Source organism: Micromys minutus, assembly GCF_963924665.1.
Source record: "Micromys minutus genome assembly, chromosome: 4".
Lineage (NCBI taxonomy): Eukaryota > Metazoa > Chordata > Mammalia > Rodentia > Muridae > Micromys > Micromys minutus.
This window is the reverse complement of record NC_137973.1, coordinates 62,562,074-62,583,163: the sequence shown is the minus strand read 5'-3', so window position 1 is coordinate 62,583,163 and position 21,090 is coordinate 62,562,074. Positions and strand designations below refer to the sequence as shown.

At 41.7% G+C, this 21,090-nt stretch overlaps 1 protein-coding gene across 2 annotated transcripts in view; it reads left to right on the top strand.

Annotated features, from left to right (window-relative positions):
• SEC24B (SEC24 homolog B, COPII coat complex component) overlaps positions 1 to 21,090 on the top strand; it is a 74,820-nt gene that overhangs the window by 14,672 nt on the left and 39,058 nt on the right. For both annotated transcript variants that reach the window (XM_080915745.1, XM_080915744.1), the window contains exon 3: positions 6,439 to 6,579. In XM_080915745.1, the coding sequence (XP_080771871.1) occupies positions 6,439 to 6,579 (141 nt within the window). The remainder of the gene's footprint in view (positions 1 to 6,438; positions 6,580 to 21,090) is intronic.

Below are 21,090 nucleotides of genomic sequence, written 5' to 3'. Positions count from 1 at the left end.
CTCAGCTCCCCATCCCTTCATGTCGGCCTTCCACCTTTGCAGCCAGCCTCCCCACCAAAAGAAAATAAAGAACAAACAAAAAATTAAACAGAACGAAACATAAACATTTCATCATAGAAGCTGTACTGTCACAGTGTGTCCCACAGTACACCTTATACCTTATGCATTGTCCTTTGTTCACACATCTTCACTTGCAAACAAGGGCTCACTGCTTCAAGGCCTATCTTCTGCTACACTCTCAGTACTGTGTCCACACTGGGACTCCCCCCCCAATAGCTTGCTGTTGCCCTGTGTCGTGGAGATCCTGCAGCTTTGCATCTGCAGGACTGGCTTTGTCATACACTCCAGCAGTTCATAGATGGGGAGGATGTTGAGTAGCTAAAGCCCTGGATCTGGTCCTGACAGCTGAGTTGGTCAGCCCACTAGGTCTTCTATACCTGTATCACAATGGCACGCTCTCCAGCGCAGCCTCAGCTAGCTTACTGGCTCACCCAGTGGTGCAGCTCAAGGAGTAGGGCCAGCTCACTGTACCCCACTACCCAGGTGAGGCTCAGGACCCAGCATTCCTGAGAGCTGCAAGAAGTTAGGCCAGCTCTCCCACCTGTTATAGATGTTGGAAGGCATCTGTCCCTCACATAGGGCCCCTCTTAACCCCTGACCACATCATCCAGGCCAGCTCTATTGACAGTAGGAGGCTGACTGTAAAATCCAAGGGGATAGCACCTGAGAAACACCCGAGGTTGTCCTCTGTCCTGTGTGCTCCTGCATGTACCCCTACATTCAATACACATACACAGATGCACATAAAAATAAAATGTCAGGATGAGTCATTTATCAAAAATTATGTTGACTAAAATGACTGAATATTTCTTAAATCATGAAATGTATAACACATGATAAAGTAGTAGTATCTGTAATGACAGTTTCCTATGTGAGATGTTATTTAAGAACATCTACACTTGAATAAAAATGATTATGTACTCTGTTTAAAAGATTACTATACATATGACACTAAAATACATCTAGATGATGTATTTGAGGAAAGCCAAAGAAATACTGTGTAGGGGATGAATATATAGGACAAAGAAAATTAAGTTATTAATAAACTATGCAGCTACACCAGGAAAATGTCCAGAAAAAAATAATATAAAGAGAACTGATTTTCTCTCTGACACCTTTCAAGTTTGCTAGTGAGAGAACATGATTTTGCTGTCACACTCTAATTTCCAGTAACTGTTGAATTTCACACTCTTCACTGTGTGTCCTTCCTGCAAGCGTGTGGGTGAGAGAAGCCCGCCGCATGCAGTCTTCCTGGTTTCTGTCAGCTACTGCGTGGGATGGCTGAGAGGAGGGTCTGTTAAGGTATTTATTTTATGTATATAGGTGTTTTGCTGGCATGCAAATTTTGCCCCATATGCATGCAGTGTCTGAGGAGCTCAGAAGAGGGCACCAGATCTCTTGGAACTTGAGTTGGAGATGGTTGTGAGCCAGCATGTGGTTGCTGGGAACCTGCATTCTCTAGAAGAGCAGCTTAACTGCTGAGCCATCTCTCCAGCCCAATTTTATTTTATTATTATATTTTCTTTTTCTGAGACATTAATAGAGGAAAAACATAAGTATTTTCTCCTCCAGTCTTCATCCGTCAACAGTTTATTTGCAAGGTGATGGTGTTGTTCTGTTAGTGTTTCAGAAACGCCTATGTCAGCAGTGTAGTAGATACTGGAGAATATAGTGCCCAGTAAGGGAAAACCGGAAATGAGTGACCACAGTTACTTCAGAGAAGTGTGATGGAAGAAGACAGCACTTGCCTCAGAGATTGGCATAGTTTGAAGGGGAAAGAAGACTCAGATGTTCAAGACTCCGGCTTGGAAAGCTTGAACGAGGGCATAGAACTAGCTGAGACCTCCTACCAGGCCTAGAGAACTTATGTGCTAAGAGATACGGGCTACCTTGTCTGTCATTTTTTGTTCTTTTTCTTTGCTTCTTTTAGAGAGAAAGACAAAGAGAGACAGACTGACTGACTTACTGGAACTTGCTGTGTACACTAGGTTGGACTTAGAGAGAAACCTGCCTCTACCACGTACTAGAATTAAATATGTGTGCCGCCACACCCAGAAAAGATTAATTTTTATGCATATGGGTATCTGCCTTCATGTATATTTATGCACCTATTGCATGCCAGTTGCCTGTGGAGGTTGGAAGAAAGTATTGAATACCCTGGAAATTGAGTTACAGACAACTTCGAGATACCAGGTGGATGCTGGACGCTGAAGGCACATCTTCTGCAAGAGTGGCAAGTGCTCTTAACTAGTGAGCCATCCCTTTAGCTGCACTGGACTTTTATAGAGGACAGATTTTCACTGTGTAGCCCCTGCTGGCCTTGAATTTTCAGAGATCTACCCTCCTCTGCCTCCTGAACGCTGGGATTAAAAGTGTGTGCATCACACCACCTACAGTATTCTTTACAGGCTATGAACTAAACACAAGTTAGGCATTTGGTTTACATTGTCACAGTTTATATGTTTTTGCTTCAGTCACATTCCCTTTGTGAAAAGGACAAACTCCTTGTTGGCACGCCTCTCTGATCCTTACTGTTGGTAGATCCTACCCACCACCCATTAGCGTTTGAAAGCCAATCATGCCAGGGGTAGTTTTGGTGTTAGGAGGTAATCATGAGTAAAAAGATAGATTCTTATATTTCAAGCTGTAGTCTACTTGTGGCAGCAGACATCTACTTGACAACAACAAATGCAAACTTGGTATGTCAGTGACAAGAAACAGACAGAGGTGTAGTCCTTGGAGATCTCGTGGTGAGCACATTGTGGACTTTGGGGGACTTTTCTCTCATGAAATGATATTTTAGCTGCAATCTGAAGGATGGATTTCTCATGTAAGAAGTCAATTGTGGCCAAAATAAATATTTAAATTTTTTAAATTTAAAATAAATATTTAAAAAGGCAAAACTTTAAAATCCTTTAGAGGAAATAGACTATCTCCAGAACTTTGGAGTGATCAAATTTTATAAAGAAAGTACACAGTACTAGTGTTTGCCATAAAGGGCAACCATGAGAAACTAATGTCTAATGAAAACATTTTATTTTTGACAGGCAGTATAAAATGAAAAACTAGAAAGTAGGAGGCAAAACTATTTTTCTATGCTATACAAATTCATGTGAAAAAGATCGTAAGTAAGAAAACTGTAATAGTCACAGATGATAGAAAAGCAATCAGAAAACCCAAAATACCTACTAGATCAGTGAAAATGAAAAACTCCAGACTGCAGGTTCAGTGAAGTGTCTAAGACTAGCTTCAACACCACAGGGTAAACTGAGGCAGGTGGCTGTAGCATTGGCAACATGCTGGGCATTAGTGGCACTCAGCATTGGTCTCTGCAGATAGCAACAGGTGATTAAAGGAGAAAAGGAAGCAGACACAGGTGCTGATGGATGGTAGCCAGCTGGCTGCCACTGACGGTGACCAGCAGAGAAAAGAAAGGAGAAAAACCACACACACACACACACACACACACAGAGGATAAAACAGGCTCCAACCCTCTTTATTTTTCTCTCTTTGCCCTTTTATACCCCCTAGAACAAAGCTCTCCATGTAAGAAAAAGAACTACCTCATTCGAAACAGATAAAACTGATCCATAAGAGGGAGTTACAGTTACAGGATTACTGATTGCATGCTTTTTTTAATTAAAATTTGTACCTAACCAGACATTTTTATCTTATCTTTCATTCCACAAGTTCATTGTAAGTTCAGAGCAGTTGTTTTATGTATCTTTTCCTATGCGCATTGTAAGTCTAAACAATAGGTTTTTTTTTAATGTCAAAGGTTAGCTAGGTTTTTAACCAAGAAACCGGTCTCCTATCTCATACCTTATTTTGAAGTCTTGTCTAGTTAAACTAGCTAATCACCCATTCTCTGTTCTTACACTCCTTGTTTATGACCTACTTATCACGGTGCACACCTGTGGACCTAACCTAGCATGAGTGTTTTCTTTGATCATTAATTTGTTCCAAGCTTAATTTTCTTCCGAGTGTAATTCACGTGCTTGTAAGGCATGGAAGCTCATTTGACTCCTTTTCTAACCTGTGCTGCTTTTGCTATTTTGTAGGAGGAGGCATATTCTACTTTTGATTCTAGTCTTAAACTTTTCATCAACTATCATAATAAGGTCTATAAGATCGCCATCAGCGATTTTCACTAAGAATCATAGATACTGCATTCTAGAAGTCTAACCTAGTACAGTGATTCCCGAAGGACATGTGGGACCTTGTTACCAGACCGTAATAAGAATGGGAAGGTTGAATGAGCTCAGACTCTGGGAATCCCAGAATTGAGGATGGCATGAGTGGACATTCCCTACCTGCCTCTCCCTGCTGTGGAACACGTAACCATGGAGGTACCCCACTGAGGACCACATGCACTGGGTCCTGTAGCACAAACACCCGGAGCTCCCCATGCCAATGAGGTATCTAGATAGGCCTAAGGAGCTTTCCTTCCTGGGCCTTCCTTCCCGAAAAAGGTATTTAACCCCTGAATCACCCTGAATAAAGTGTTTCCGTTCATATCCACCATTAAATAAACCAGTATGAACAAGCAAGGGTCATCTGTTCATTAGGGGTTGCTTTATTCATAAGGAAGGCCTTCATCTTAAAGAGCTGTGCCTAAAGCTCCTGAGGGAGGCCTTTTCACTTCTAGCCCCTTGGTACTTGGAACTCTGAATCAGACCAGGTTCTGCCAGTACTGGGGACCCTGTTCCTAACTCCCAGTGGTGCTGGCAGAGCCTGGGTACACAGGAGACTGGGAATCATAGCATTCATTCCCAGACTCCTGCTGTTTTTCCTCTGGTGGGGCAAGCCATCTGTACTGGGGCACCCCAGCAGAGAATCAGGGTGCAGTAGGACCGAGGCTCTTGCTTTGTTACATTTGAAATGGGGCATCTGGTTATAAGCAGTAGACAGGAAGTGGCTATTAACAGTACATAAGAGGAGAGGTTCCTTTTGATGGTGGCCCCTGGGCACAGCATTCTGAGCTGGGGCCACTCATTACCACTATTGACCATCCCCTGAGAAAGTCATTGTCCAATGAATATGCCACTGATTGCTGAGATTGTGAAACCTTTGGGCTTGTCCTGAAGGTGAGGCCACCTGGTTTAATTTTTGGATGAGACCTGTTTCCTCTCCCCTTGTCTCACCTAGGTGGAGCTATCATCTGCCTGGGTTTGCATTTCTTTCCTCTGTATGTCCCAACTGCCCCACTTACTCTTTTGCAATTTCTCAAAACTTTCCTCTATCGTTTTTTTATTCTGACACATCACTTGATTACCCAAGGTCTGCTGGCTACCATCTCTTCTGGAAGTCTCACACTCATTCCTGAATGCCTTCTCTAAGTAGAAAAGATGTTCACTAGTATGCTCTTTAAAATCAGTAGAAAATGTCAGTGTGTAGCATAGACGGTGATTATTCAGCTAAGATTAGGAATGGCCAGGATGCACTACTTGATCTGTTATATCTGTTTCCCATCTCAAAACTGTCCTTAGAATATTTTCAGTATTTAGGTATTTCTTGAGATACAGGATAAAGTGGGTGGGTAACCAACGTACAGGAGGACCATGCATTGTAACTTATATTAGGATATAGAAAAGTGGTAAGTTAGTGCCCACCTCCTCATTCTGTTAGGGTGTAAAGTGTATCCCCTCTAGAAGCTCAGATGCAAGGCATTAATAAGGGCCCAAGGCAGAGTCTTATTACAGAGTGGAACTCTTTGGAGATAGGGTCTTTAAAGAGAGTTACATTCAAATGAGGTCACTAGGGTGGGCCCGTACTCAGTAGGAATGACGTTTTTACAAGAAGACTTGAACCCACATGTACACAGAGACCATAGGAAATGAAAAGGAAGATGGTCATCTACAGCTTTAGAACAAAAAAGCATCCAGATAACTGTTTTTGAACCTCCATTTCCCATAACTGTGAGAAAGTAACTTTGTTGTTTTTATAAAAACATAAATAAGACAAGATGAGGTGTGAGCTGATTTATAGAATTCAGAGACCCCGTTACCTTTATTTTCTTGACTTGGTCACCATTGTGTAGTACAGTAATTCATAGCAGTGGTTGTTGGTTTGTAAAGAAAAACAGCATTTCATTTTTCTCGGAAAGGTAATGATATCTTTGAAATATTTTAGTAAATGTTGTTACTACAAATTACCAAAACACTAGTGATTAGTTTTCCCACTTTGGGAGAAATGGTTTGTTTGGACCACCTTCTTTCTAGTACCAATTGAAATCAGTGTGATGGCACTGGAGATCTGTGGACTTCAGATCCATTGCATTTTGTTAGTAAACTTGTTTTAACATGTTTCAAGTTTGTTGCTATGGGTGAAATGATTTCTTGTCTCCAGTTGTAGATTCTCTGTCTTGTCCTATTACAGAAAATGTCCAACCCCCCAAGTCCAGCTCCATAATATCTACAGTTTTGCCAGGGCCCTCATCAACAAGAATGCCAACTGCTCCAAGTCACCCAGTTGGGCCCGTGCCCTCTGCTCCACCCCCAGAGCAAATGCAGACAAAAGGTATGTGATGAGCTGCTCGTTTTATGCATATACACACTCATGTCTCAGTAGCTGACTTAAAAACGCCACACTGTATAACTACAACTGACTGAAAATGTGAAGAAAGTCATTTATAATTTAAAATCAAATATGACAGCTTAGTCTTGCATGTTAATTTATAATTTTTATTATTGACTGGATGCTATCTGGGATGTTAAATTATAGACTTTTTTTTTAGGCTAAATCAACCATTATCGTCTTATTTAGTGAATCTTTGTGTCGTCTTTGGAGATTTCTGTGCTTGTCATATGTTAATCATCCATGATTTGGGGGTGGGGTGGGAATGAGAGGTGTCAGGAATTGTAATCTGTGCGTGCATCATTGATAGACCATGTGGTTAATTTAATGTTCTTGAATAAGTAAGTGACAGATCTGGCAGACTGGTTTGTTCCTGTTTCTCCACTATCTTTTCTTTCAGAAGATTTCTTGGTTACTTTTTATATGGCAGAAATTCCAAAATCTTGATGTTTCTGGCTAATCTGTTTTCATTTGATCAGACTTTGTATTTGCAACTCTCTGGAATTATTTTAAGGACTGTACTTATGTGTGTGACAACCTCTAGCCTTGACTGTGGAAAAACTCTTACGTTCTCATTCTCAGAAAAGGTACTGCAAATCCTTAGGCTGCTTTCACTGCCTCTGTTTATTGAGTGTTTATGTGGCCAACAGAGCCCTTCTGTTATTTGGTCAGAGTATGTGTTGTAAATTTTCAGTACCAAAACTATTCATCAGTTCCCAAAAGCTAGTGAGACTAGGACTAGAACCCAGTTCTTCTGTTTGCTTCCAGAGGGAACAGTGGTTGGAAGACTTTGCTTATCATAAACTTAAGCACCCCCACCCTTGTATCTTTCTGTGTCTTCTACTGATGGTGTCTAAAGTTATTATTTTACATTGCTCTCTGCCCCTAAACAAGCACAGTATTGCCTCTTAGCACATTTTACAGAGAAGAAACTCCTATCATTTATTTAATGCTTATTATATTCAGAATAATTTTGTCTCATTGATTCCCATATTAATCATATGGCACAAATCTCTGTTTGGCAGATTAAAGAAATAAGATTCATAGAGTTGAAAGAACTTGGCCAAGATTACAGGTTAATAAATAGTAAAGCAAAGGTTTTTAGTTCAAACCCATTATATATTCTTTCTATAAAATATAACTTATTGTAGGTGACTGTTGACAGCCTTTTGATTTACCTAAGATCAGCTATCTGCATAAATAACAGGAAAATGTAATATTGGAGGTGTGTAACTTTGCAACCTTTAATTATTCATTTGTTTTATAAGTAGCAAATTGGTTTTGCCTTTGAGTAGATCTAGGGTATAGAATTGTTTTTGTGAGTCAGGAAGCTGGTTGTACAAGTTGTAGTCTGCATAAAACGGGGCTCTTGGAAGTTGTGCAAAGCCCCATCTTTTTATAGTGTGCTGGGGTCACATGGCCACTACTGCTATCCAGATCCTAAGTTCTGTGTCTGAGACCTAAGAAACCAGAGATTGGGAATTCCTATAAAGCATCTGTACCAGACATACACAGACATTGTTACTGTTCCCTAAGCCATACAGCAGAACAAGTATTTATATAGTATGAACTTACTAGGTATTATATATAATCTAGAGAGAATACAGTAGGAGAGTATGCATACATTATATACACATCCCATACCAGTTTATATAGGGGACTTGAGTGTACAGGGACTTTCAGATTTTCTTACAGAAGCAGGTGTGCCGGCATATGTAGATTTTACTAGTATATGTGTGTGGTGTGCAGTGTGTATGCATGTTTCTTTGAGTGAAGGTGTATATGTGTGCATGTGTGTAAACCTGGTAGAAGTTAATATAACATTGGGTGTCTTTCAATAGCTTTCCACATTGAGGCAGGGTTTCTAGCTAAACATGGAGCTTGGCAATTTCTTATAGTCTAGCTAACCAGCTTACCCTAGGGATCCCCTTTCTGTGTCCCTGAATGTGGGATTGTAGGCAGCTGCCCTACCTGCCTGGCTTTCATGTGGGCTCTGAGGACACAGACTGCTTTCCATGCTGCACACGAGGTTTATCAAACACCGAACCATCGTCCTAGCCTCACATAGAGTTTATCCAGTGAGTCTTGAAAAATACCTGGTACTTCTAGAAAACGGTCCCTTTCTTATTTTTACTTTTTAAGAGTTAGTTTACGGGCTGGCGAGATAGCTCAGTGGTTAAGAGCACTGACTGACTGCTCTTCCAGAGGTCCTGAGTTCAATTCCCAGCAACCACATGGTGGCTCACAACCATCTGTAATGGGATCTGACGCCCTCTTCTGATGTGTCTGAGGACAGTGACAGTGTGGTCATATATAATAAATTAATCTTAAAAAAAAAAACCAAAAACATTAGTTTACAAAACCAGGTGTGAAGGCACATTCATTGAATTCCTGTGCCCCAGAGGAAGCGAGTATGAGCTACATAGATCTGAGGAGACAGGGATTGGAGACACAAAGCTAATCCAGCCTCAGATATACTTGCAGTTTGAAGCTCCTGGATTACAGGAGACCCTCTGTAATACTTTGAGAGAAAAACTGATAATCATTCAAATTAATTATCACAGCATGTTTTCAAAGTACACCAGTAACTAACATGTACGATATTTTGTTTATATGTCAGATACTCATGTCTAAGCATTAGATTTAATCCTTACAACAAGCATTTGAGGTAGTAACTATTCTGTTTTACAGATTAGTTAAGTGAAAAATGGGAAGTTAGTTGTGAGGAGCAGAAAAGTCCTGAGTAAATGTGTATTATTTAACATGAGCATGTCTAATGCCATATAGGCTAATGGGAAGTGGCAAAGCCTTCCCCAGGTCAGGCTCAGGGAAGTGGCAAAGCCTTCCCCTGGGTTGGGCATTGATGTTCACACTGTATGCAGACAGCACAGATAGTAGCTTTCTCCTCCCAATTGCAGCTCACTCTCCTGGATGTTCACAGCCTGAGACTGCTCCCTTACAGGGACCTCCCACCAAGACTAGCTAACCCCTTCTCCTTTATGCTGCACCTAGAAAACAGTGCTGAGTTCCGGGGTTGCTTAGTAAGTGCTCTCCATCAGAGAGAGCAAAGCCCACCTGGTCTCAGCTTCTCTGTATATGTGTCTGTCATTTCTTCAGTGTCTGTAGTTTCTTCATTCCCGCGTCACCCCAGTCAGGTTTCCAGTACCTAGCCATGCTGGATGTGGCAAGTGGCGCCCTGTGAACAGAGACCCTGGACTGTGGGGAACTTGCATCGGTCGGATGAGGGAACGTCCCCCAGAGAAGTTCGCAAATAAAGGTAAAGAGAAAGATAAAAATGAAGGTAAAGGGGGTGGGGTATAATTGTGAGCGTTAGGTCTAAAACATCAGCAGGCAGAATCTAGAGATGAACAGTCTTATGTTAATACTCTGAAGGAGGTTTGGGGGAGCTATGAAGAGAGTAAAAAGATTCCCACTCCAACAGTTCTTAGACTCGTTCAGAAGACTCTTGGCTTCCCAAAAAAGGGTAAAGCATTTGATTACTTGGGAAAAGATAGAGAAAACGTTACAGGATGAAGGGCTGAGCATTCAAGCATATTCCCATTTTCATTTGCAGTTTTTGGCATCTTACTGTATGTGATTCCATAGATCCATGGTTCTTTTCCTAAAAGGAGGGCGGGGTATGTATGTAGAATTGGATCTGCAAAGGCAGTGAGGTAAATTGAATTCACAGGACAGGCTTGCTCTGACTTGCCTGATGCCCTGCATCCTAAATACTAAGGAAAATGGTTATGGTAATTGGGGTTGAGGACACCTAATCTCCAATGACTGCGCTTTGGGTCTGGCCAGCAGCGAGCTTTAGTGGACATAATTTCACTCCTTTACAGCAAATCTTGTTAGACTGACAGATTTGAGAAAAACACTCAGTTGCTTTTTTCTGTTGGAGTGATACTGATCCACAGAATTCAAGTGATATGCTGTTGTGAGACTACTTCTTAAACCCTGAGAGGTCAAGCAAGCCTAAACAGCCTAAGGGCCTGTACCTCTTTGTACCCAGGGAGCCACTCAGCATATCTTCAGTGACGATAGTTGGCCTTCTTCTGATTGGATAAACATGGAAACATCTTGCCTTCACCCACGGGATTAGCTGCTTGCTATTTAAGACTGGGTTTGCTGAATTATGTAGGGACCACGCACAGCATAATCTGACTCATGTAATTACTATAGCTGTAGGCATGTTCCTGGGTACAGGCCTCACAGAGGACCAACAACCAATTACACTATCCTTTGTAAATGTACCAACAAGTTAACATAGCTGTCTTAAGACCACAGAGAAAACTGCCCTCTAAAAAGGGGGAAAAAACCTTATGGAGAACAGATGGGACAAGGCCAGATTGTACCCAGACTTTGTGCCTGGTTCTTTCAAGCTGCAATGTCACCTTAGCTGACCCTGAGGTCCAAAGGTACTTACATATTACTTGATCCTTGAAAATGCTGACAAGACTTGTAAGGAGGCATGTAGGTATTATCAAATGCACTTACCTTTACAAAGGATGGTTAGATTTTATGTAGACATATGTCCTAGCCACCTTCAAGGCTTGTCTCTCTCATCTGTCCTTAAGTAAGTTATATGCCCTGAGGGGAAATGGTACCTGTTATACATACAAAAAAATAATAATTTTACATGTGGTTGCTGCCACAAGGGTTTCAAACTTTTAAAAAGCATGCCCCTGTACCTACCATGTCCCATTATCTGCACAGCTTCCCAGATTTCATCTGAGATGTCCCTCTAATGTGGGACAGTTTTAGACAGCAGGCACAGTAGGATTTATTTTAGGTAGAAGTGACCAAAGCCTACAGGGACTACAGATATATCTGGGAATAATAGATGAAGATTGTGCAGGGTGGAGTTGAGGTTCTGGTTCAGTTACCCCAACTTCTTTTGGTATTACACCTGAGTTTAAAGTAGCTGAACCAGTTTCCTAATGCTAAATGAAGAAAGATGCTCATGGTTTGGGGTCTTCATTACACAGTTTGCTATAATTAGTTGTCAGGGTGCTAAAGGTCAGAAAGGTGCTTTTAGTCCTCACATTCTACCCAGTCCTTGTGATCTGATAAGGCTGAGATATCTGAGCCAAGTGGGAAACGTTTATATAGCCGATACCATACTATCATTTGACACTACACCACTGACTAAACCTCCTTTATGAGGTTTAGATAAAATACAGGTGCAGTTCTTCCCATAACCCCACGGTGAACTGTCGTTTTTTACCAGCAGCCATGGTCAGTGCTACAATGCATGCCCAGTGGAAATTCACCTCACAGATCACTTGGCTTTTAGAGAAACCTGTGTGGGTAAATCAGTGGCCACTCATAGGTGAAAATTGCCTCCAGTGCTTTGGTGCAGAAACAGGTACAGGGCAGACACATAGACAGGTGTATCAATCCCCACAACACCTCGCTCTATTTAAAAAAGGAAGTAGGTAAATAAGAGGCTGTGATAGGATTTAAGATAAAGTCATGCAGGAAGTGGACCCAGCACCTCTTGTTGTTCCGTCACATTTTCACTTAATTATATAGTTTACTGAAAGCCTTGCTGCTCACCATTTGGCTACATCCTGGCTATCTCAAAAGTTTGTTTTTACCCCTCTGTTGCCTAATCCTGGTCTGTCTGCACAGCACTTGCCCAGGGTATTAAAACAACCCTCCTGTGTGTTAGGAATTTGTTGTTGAGACTGGCAAGCTCATACCTGACAAAAAAGCTATGGTTTGCATCACATATGGATGATCTTCTAATCAGTCATCCTGATTCTACCGAACTGGCTATGAACTTTGTTGACCTCAAAAACAGCCTTTAGACCTGGTTGTTTATAGATTGCTCCAGAAAGGATGCAGGTTTCTTCACTCTGATACCTGGATAAAATTACAGGGGAGCATACTGTTCACCCTCAAAACTAGAAATTCACAAGAATTTTTTTTTTTTTTCAAAACTCTTAATGACTTTGAGAGCAGTTGGGAATTACAAATTAGCTCAGCTCTGGCTTAGACACTTGAATTCACTACCAAGAACTTAGAAGGGGACACTGGTCACTCTTCTTCATGCCACTTACTTTCAAGGCCAGGGTGGTCTAGCTCTGTGGAAGTGGCTGTGTCCAAGTGCATCTGGGACCCAGCCAAGCCAGTCACTGGCATCCTAAAGTTACCCGTGACCCCTGTTGGGGCGCTCTGGCAACTGCAGAGCATTTTGAAATAGTTGCATTTAGGGCATTCCTTATCCAGGGTTTTGAACCTTTGCTATGATTGGTGTTAAAATTTATCTCAGAGGGACTCAAACATACTACAGGAATGCTAGGTAAAGAGCCAGAAGTAAGCCATGTCTCATTCAGGAGACCCACAGCATTGGCTCTGGTAGCAATTCAGTGTCTAGCAGAATTCTTTGTTATTATTCTAGCCAGCCTGATTCTCGTCTTCCATCATCCAAGGATTTTTTGGAACCTGACTCGTGGGGTTATTTTTTCTTAACCCCTTGCTTTAGATAAAAGTCTTTACAGACACCTCTGACAATAGTATAGCCCCGACCAGTCTACCATGCTTCCTCGGGTTCTGAGGTGCCATGCACGGTGTACTCAGTGAGTTACACTCTCTGCAGTTTGCATACCTTGCCCCCTCTGTCAGTACCTACAGCCTGTACTTGTATACAGTAAGGTAAGGCAAGCCATAGAGATGGCCCACATTGGTCAGGCACCGGATCAAAAGGTATACCATCTTTTCCATCACTCCTGAAACTCCTGCTTCAGAGTCAGAGTCCTTGCTAGTTGGCCACATTTGGCCACAGCTGGCTTTCCCCAGAGTGTTGGCTGACGGTAGTGCATGGCTGACATCTTGGGCTCAGGGTCCTAGCTCTGCTTCCCTCTTGCTCTGCAGTCTCCCTTGACCTATGATGATAGTCAAGCTTGTGTCATCAAAAACTCCCCTTTACAAAACACACCTGCCATTTTCTGAGGACAGGCGAGGCTAAAGCAGCATGCCCACTGTGGTCCTTTACAGCCTGTCACACATGGTGGCACTGACCCAGGAATGTATAGTGCTGTCTGGCAGGTGGATGTTCTTTCTTCATGGCCTCCTTTGGGAGAGTATAGTTTGTGCATGTTTCTGTTGATAGCTGTTCTCGATGTTTATACTCTGCTCACACAGGGAGGCTGCCAGCATGCTGTTGCTCATCACCTTGCTGGATTTGCTGGTATGGGCCGTCCACAGCACTTCAAGGTAGACAGTGCTCCTGCCTATAGCTTTTCTGCACTGAAAAACTTTTGTGTTCAACACAAAATAGCTCACAACATGAACATTCCTCAGGGACTGGGTAACATAGAAAGACCCCCACAGATGACTCAAGCAACAATTAGAAAAGCAAAAGGGGGGAATTCTCTGCTCCTGCTGGTTCTCTAAACAGGGCTTTATTTACACTTAAATGATAATTGTGCAAAGATGACATTAACCGAATGGCACTGGTCGCCAGAGGACAGGGAAAGGAAACCTGAGGTGCTATAGAAACACATCATGACAGTGGCTTGGCCTGTTCCCCGTGCTAATTTGGGAAAAAGGGTATTCTTGTGTCTTCCCTGAAGGTGTGGAACAGCCACTTTGGGTACCTTCAAGGCACCTAAAGAACTTTGGATGCAGTGAAGTTCCTGGTTGCAGGTGTGAAGAGGCTGAGACTGGAGCCCACAGAGAAACCGAAAGTGTGGCCCTTGAAGCCAGTCGAACGGTCTCCAAGGAGGAGGCCTCCTGCACAAACTTCAAGGAGGGCGACACCACCAACGTGGGGTCAAATAAAAAGGCTGATGCAAATGTCCGAGGAGGGAGCGCGAGGCCTGGGGTTGGGAAATAACCCTGCAGCTATATTTCTGATGTGTCTGGTAATCATATCCATTCAGGTAAGTCCAGTCAGGGAAAAAGCCTACTGGACCTACGGCCCCAGGCCATCGCCTTTAAATTTAGTGGCTTGGTCACACCCTTCCATACCTGTTTATACTAATGGCATCCTCTGTTTGGGAGAGTACTTCTGTAACTACCTGGAGCCCTGGTGTGCTCTCTTCATCTATTGGTGGGAGCTACAGTCCTTAGATTTAGACAGAATTTAATGTCACACAGATGACTACTGACATGTGAGAGCAGCCCCTTATAGCAAGAGCAGATCTGACGGGGGAACGAGCTGAGGCCCACCCTGGCTATTTGGACCCACATGATAGTATGTATTTGGCCCAGTTATGTCAGCACCAGAGGAGTGGAGGAGGCTTATGTTAGATTGTTTCTCCTATTATTGTCACAAAACAGTCCTTGACAAGCTTCAAGCTTCAGTCTGTTGAACCCATTAAAACATTCCTTTCACTTTGTTGGGCACAGCAGCTGTTATGTTCTTCCCTCTTCTCATCCTTACAGTCTGGTGTTGAGCATTTCAGCGAACCACCTCTGGACTAAGCACGGAGAGTCTTCATGAACATCTAAGAAATAAGAAAGGGGGAGATGTGGGGAGCAGAGGAAGGCCTAAGTGAATTGTGTGTTGTTTGACATGAGCACGGCCATGTCAAGGACCCCAGTGCCTCAGATCCATGGACATGGCAAAGCCTTTTCCGGGTCAGGCTCAGGGCCAAAGCCTTCCCCTGGTCCAAGCACGAATGTTGACAGTGTGTACAGAAAGCATCAACTGCAGCTTCTTCCTCCCAACTGCAGCTTCCTCCTCCCAACTGCAGCTTCCTCCTCCCAACTGCAGCTTCCTCCTCCTACCTACAGCTTCTTCCTTCTGGATATTTACAGCTGAGACTGTTCCCTTTCAGTGACCTCTCACCAAGACTAACCCCTCCTCCTTGTGCTGTACACAATAAACATGCTGAGTTTCGGTCACACAGTAAGTGCTCTCCGTCAGAGAGAGCAAAGCCCACCGGTCTCAGCTTCTCTGTATGTGTGTCTGTCATTTCTTGAGTGTCTTCAGTTTCTTCATTCCTGCGTCGCCACAGTCAGGTTCCAGGGCCCAGCAGTACTGGGCATAGCAGTTAATAACTTCCTAAGCACTAACAACTAGTGTATGGCTCAACCTACATTGAACTCAGAGTCCCAGTTGTTCTTTTCTTGTGTATAGCCCCTGTTGACCTGGAACTCACTATGTAGACCAGGGTGGCCTTGAACACACACTCAATATCCAGCTGCCTCTTCCTTCTGAATTCTGGCAGAGTCCAGTTTTCTCCTGCACTGTCACACTGCTCCTCTGTTGAGTATTTCTTACTGTTTTTGCTTTGCTCTCACAGGACACTTTGAAGGGTAGTTGGGACAGTAGTGTTCATAGGCTAATATGTGCACATACATTCATTGTCCTTACACCTGTCTCCCACCCTCTCTGCTTCTGAAGAGGACCATGCCTGAGAAGTTCTAACATGCTGCCTCTGTCCCTGAGGCATCTTGGGTGCCTTCATTAGTTGTTTGAGGGAAGAGAATACTTTCTTTGTAGCCACCAAGGGGTTTTAGACCTCAGTGCGGTATTTTAGGGTGTACCTTTGAAGCCAGGGTTACCATGTCCTTTCTAAAGGGGACAAAGCTGTTAACAAGGCCTTCTTTGGGTGGAAAGATAGTGCCTACAGAATGTGCATGTGAGTGTTTCTTACAAAGCTGGCCTTTCACAGGAACCCTTGCAAAGTCTCTAATATATGTTGCCTTGAAGATCATCTTAGGAAAGATAAAGTTGCTCCAAAAATCTAAACTCTTGAATTTAAAAAAAAGGTCCTTTACGATGGGGTTGGTTGTTCTCTTGAGATCAGTTCAGTTTCTTGCCAGAGTAGCTGTATATGTGGGGGACAGTGAAGATAGCTTTGTTAAGCTATCCCAGGGATGGTTCTGCAGAAGATCTTGAGTAGTAATCTAATCTGATGTGCCCTTCAGTATCACTCTGCCCTTGCTGGGAACCAGACCGAGCATGTGCAGCTTGGGCAGGTGCTCCATTCATATCAGCTGTACCCCACCACAGTGACAAATGGTGTTTTCTTTACCTTTTCTTTTTGTTTTGCAAGAAATCTGTGAAATTTGATTTCTGGGTCCATAATTTTAATTTCCCTGTATTCCAGAAGACATTAGGAAATAGAAATTGACAAGGAAGGTGGTTTTATTTAGTTTGGAAAAGGGAAACAAAATGAGGTTTATTTTTCAGCTTCCTTATAGCAAAGTTCCACGGGATATACCCTCAAAGATCCAGCTAGTATCAGAATAGTGAGATTTTTCTGAGAGCTCAGAAGTATCCCCAGAGAAATCTTAGTTATTTGATTAGCACTGCTACTTACTGTCCTTAAGTCCCAGAGTCTGCAGACAGCAGTGTGCTTCCTTATGTCAGAGCCTCTCTAGTGCACTTGGCCTCTTGCTTTCACCAGATTCATAGCTCAGAAGTCAGTGATTTAGAGGATAGTGGGCATTTTCGGAAAATTTCCGTGACAGCTTTCAAGATGAGCTCTAGGAAGCAATGTTACAGTCTTACTTTATCAGTGGCCTCCTTGCCCATGCATATGGTTTTTAACACTTAATGAGGGCTTGAATGGAAGCAAACCCTCTTAAAGTGCTTCCTGTGTTGTGAGATCCCTGTGTTGGTGATGATGGCAAGAATTCCCTTTGTTGCATTCTAAATAAACTGCACATACCTGAAACTAGATTTTGCAGTGGAGCAGTCTTACTCCAAAGCTATTACCATTCCTTTGTGTTCTGAAATACCATGTTCTTGTCTATTAATATTCCCAAGCTTTTAATGGAGCTTGATCAAGCAAAGGTAAGCTAATTTCTGAACATATTAAAGTCATGGTGGGAGAAAGGTATGTGACTTTTAGTTAATAATAGTAAGTGGACAACCACAGTGTGTTCTAAAGTCTACAGTAAATATTATCATACTTAAAGGTTTGTTTTAGTGAGTTAAATCATTGCTGAATGAATTCTTAATCATTGCTTAGTTATCTTATTTACCTCCAACTAGACCTTACATAGTTTTCTAATAATTGAAATAAATTGTTTTTTTTATAAATCTGGAGGAGAGGAAACTGTTTACTTTGATGGATTCTCTCATTTATTGTTCTCTCTTTAAAACAGCAAGCATAATATCTTTTTTCTATGTCATCTTTACACATATATATGTACCATTAAGCACAACACTAATAATACAAGGAAGTATGCCATATGTCACTACATGTAAAGACTTCTGTGAAAAAACTTTTATATTTGATCTGTTTGACTGTAACTTCTTTGTATATTTAATTTTGTCATTAGCTAAATTTTCATTTTCAGTATGTGGTTAGGAGACTGCCGCTGAATTTGGAAACTGTCAATTTGTCATGTAATCTGAATATATTTTATGTTGAGTTTTTCTTTCTTAGATGAATTCAAGAATACTCTTATTTTATCTATATTAACTGTTTTAGCTAGCCAGGTATAGTAGTTCACACCTGTAATCTCATCACTAAGTTCCAGCCCTGACAACCGAAGGAAACCAACTAAAAAGACAAAAGAAAAACAAAATCCAAAAGCAGCAAAGCTAGCAGATTCCTGTGACTCTTCACATTAGTGGAAAGATGAATCATAATTATGTGCAGATTAACCTTGGCTTCCCTCAGAACTCAAATGTGTTTATTAGCAGTCTCTTTCTTTCTCTCAAGATGAGTTCTCTTTATCCACATGAACCAAACAGGCCACCCGAAAAATAGTCTTAGGAGCGTAGGAGGTGGCAGAGCCTGTGATTAGTGACACTTAGAGTGTTTCTAGCCTTACTGAATGTTCTTGGAAATCCCAGCTGTTTCTGGAATTTTAGAGCTATGAGGTTTTTCTTCTAATCAAGTATTTATAAATTTTATAAAGTGTTGTTATTTTTAAGTTAGATTAGTTGTATTTTTTTTCTTAAAATTTTATTGATGTTACTTTTCACATTTTGATTTTCCCAGATAGGTAATACTGTAAGATAAGGGAGCAGCACCAGGTGTGTCTTCCCACAGTTACCTTCTGGTGGACTTATTTCACATCCAAATGTAAGCTGCAGGGTTACACTGGACACTTGGCATCTCAGGAAATGAAAAGTACTTCTGTTGTTGTCACACATAAGGCCATGGTGTCTCCAGTAAGCAGATAATTGAGTTTGAGTTAATATAGTTTGTTAACTGCCAGTTTTTCTGTTATGGCAACTGAGCTACCATCAAGGTGGTGTTAGCATACAGAAGGAATGTGTTTAGCATACAGCTGTACAAATTTAGTTCACTAGAAATGATTACTACCTTCCAGGAAAGCATGTTCTCAAAGAAAATGGAGGACAACAGTCTCAAGGCTGAAGGAGGTAAATGTTTATAGAGCTCAGAAAGATTTTCTGAGAACACCACTGTGGGGTCTGCAGTCAGTGAAACACATGGTACTTTTTTCAAGCTTAAACCAGTTAGTTCAAGTTGAAATTGCTTTTACTAAACTGCTTTGCATAGATTTTTCTAATGGTTCCAGTTTTGATAATCTGCTGATATTAATATGCATGCTGGGGTGTCCCGTGGAATGTCAGATCTCTCACTTTAATGGAATGTCAAGATGTATTTCCTTGCCTTTCCTGCTGGTTTGACTTGTGTTTGTGCTTCCACTTTACAGGCATGCAGTATGGTGACTATGTTAATAATCAAGCTAGCTCCACACCAACTCCCTTGTCATCAACTTCCGATGATGAGGAAGAGGAGGATGAGGATGAGGAAGCAGGTCTGCTTTAGCTTCACACAGTTTCCATCTTCGCTTGTTCAAACTGTCTTTCTTTTACAGTGTCAGCCTTTAGAAAATGTCTGAAGATTAAGCATAATGAACCTCAGTGTGGGTTATAGAACTTGGCTCACCTGACTTAATCACGTCTTTGATGATGGTTGAATGTTTTCTTCTTTTAGACATGCCTGTCTTGCCAAACTGTGTGCAAAGGAGTGAGACCTGACTGAAGCTCCTGGCTGGTTGCTCTAGCACCTCTTAGGAATAATGTTTTCAGCTTTGCATGTTCCTTCAGACTAATCAAAATGAGCTATATAGTTTTGTTTTTTAAATGTGATAGAGAAGTAAGATTGTTCTATAGGGTCTGGGTCCTCTTGGGCCTTGTCAGCATGTGCTTAGAAGTACCACATCAGGATTTTCCTGCTTGTGAAACAGATGGTTCACTAAAGAAGTACATAGGGTTGTAGTGACAACATTATTGATATATTTTTGTGCTTTGATAGGTAGAGTACTATTAAATATTGAGGTCTTCCACTGACATTAACACTTGAGGAGGTGAGGAAGTGAGGGTGCTCTATCAAGTGACTTTATGTGACCAAGTTCTCTTCCTACTGTATAGACTATTGATGGAAGGATTTGCTACAATTTGTCTAACAAAACCTGCTGTTCTGTATGTATTGTTTAAAATATTCAAATCTTTATCCATGATTTGAGGGGGGATAAAAATAAGAGATGTCAGGGAGGAAGAAATTGTCTTTACTCAATATATAAAAATATCAGTTATTTTCAGAAATGTTTTAAATTTTTTTATTTTAACTTGATTTCAGATTTTTAAAGTGTAAAAGGTATTCCCTTACGTTTTGTCCAAATAAACCTCCTTTGTAATTCTCTATGTATTTTTCATTGTTGTCTGAAGGTCAAATCTAGGCCTGAACGTTAGTCCCCTGTACTGCCATGTGTGTTGCCTGCTCTCAAAGGTAGTGTAGTTACAGGAGATTGAGAATTGTTGTGATAGTATCTGGTGTCTATGGCCCGTGGTCAATTCTCAGTAATTGTCCCACTTTCACTTTTTATAGTTGTCGTTTGGACCTGGATCCAGTCCATAATAGTTCTTTGAACTTATTTGGTAATGTCTGCAGTAGTTCTGTTGATGCAAAAAACAGAAAGAAAGCTCTCGACTCAAAGGGAATAAGAGAATTTATTCAAAGCTGAACATGAGTGACTGACTTTTTCTAAATACTGTATTCTAATGTGGTAATGGTTTCAGGAAGCTTGATAGTAGCAGGACAAAGGAAGTTATAATTAAGGTGCTTTTCAGATCTATTGATGGAAACATCAGGTCAAGGGGATTCACAGACCAGTGTGAGGGAACCTTTGCTATGGGGCTCAAATGTGATCTGATGGACATTCTAGTTGCATTGGCAGAGGCTGAGTTTCTGTACATCCCAGAAGGAATTACCTGATCATCACTAGGATGTTAGGTCGCACACAGAGGTGGGACATAAATGGCTAGCTCACGATGGTTTTGGATTTCAGCCTGCAGCATTCTAGCTTTGTAAACCTGTCAGTCAGCCTTGTAGAATTGTTTAACACAGATATGGCTTGTTTCTGGGATCATCATTCACACCGCCCAATTACTTTATAAAGTATTTCCTGATAATGAGCATCAGATCATACAGTTTTCCTCTTTGTTGATGCTCTTGATTTACAGATACTGAGAGAATCTTGTAGCTCATGCGGTATGATGCTCTC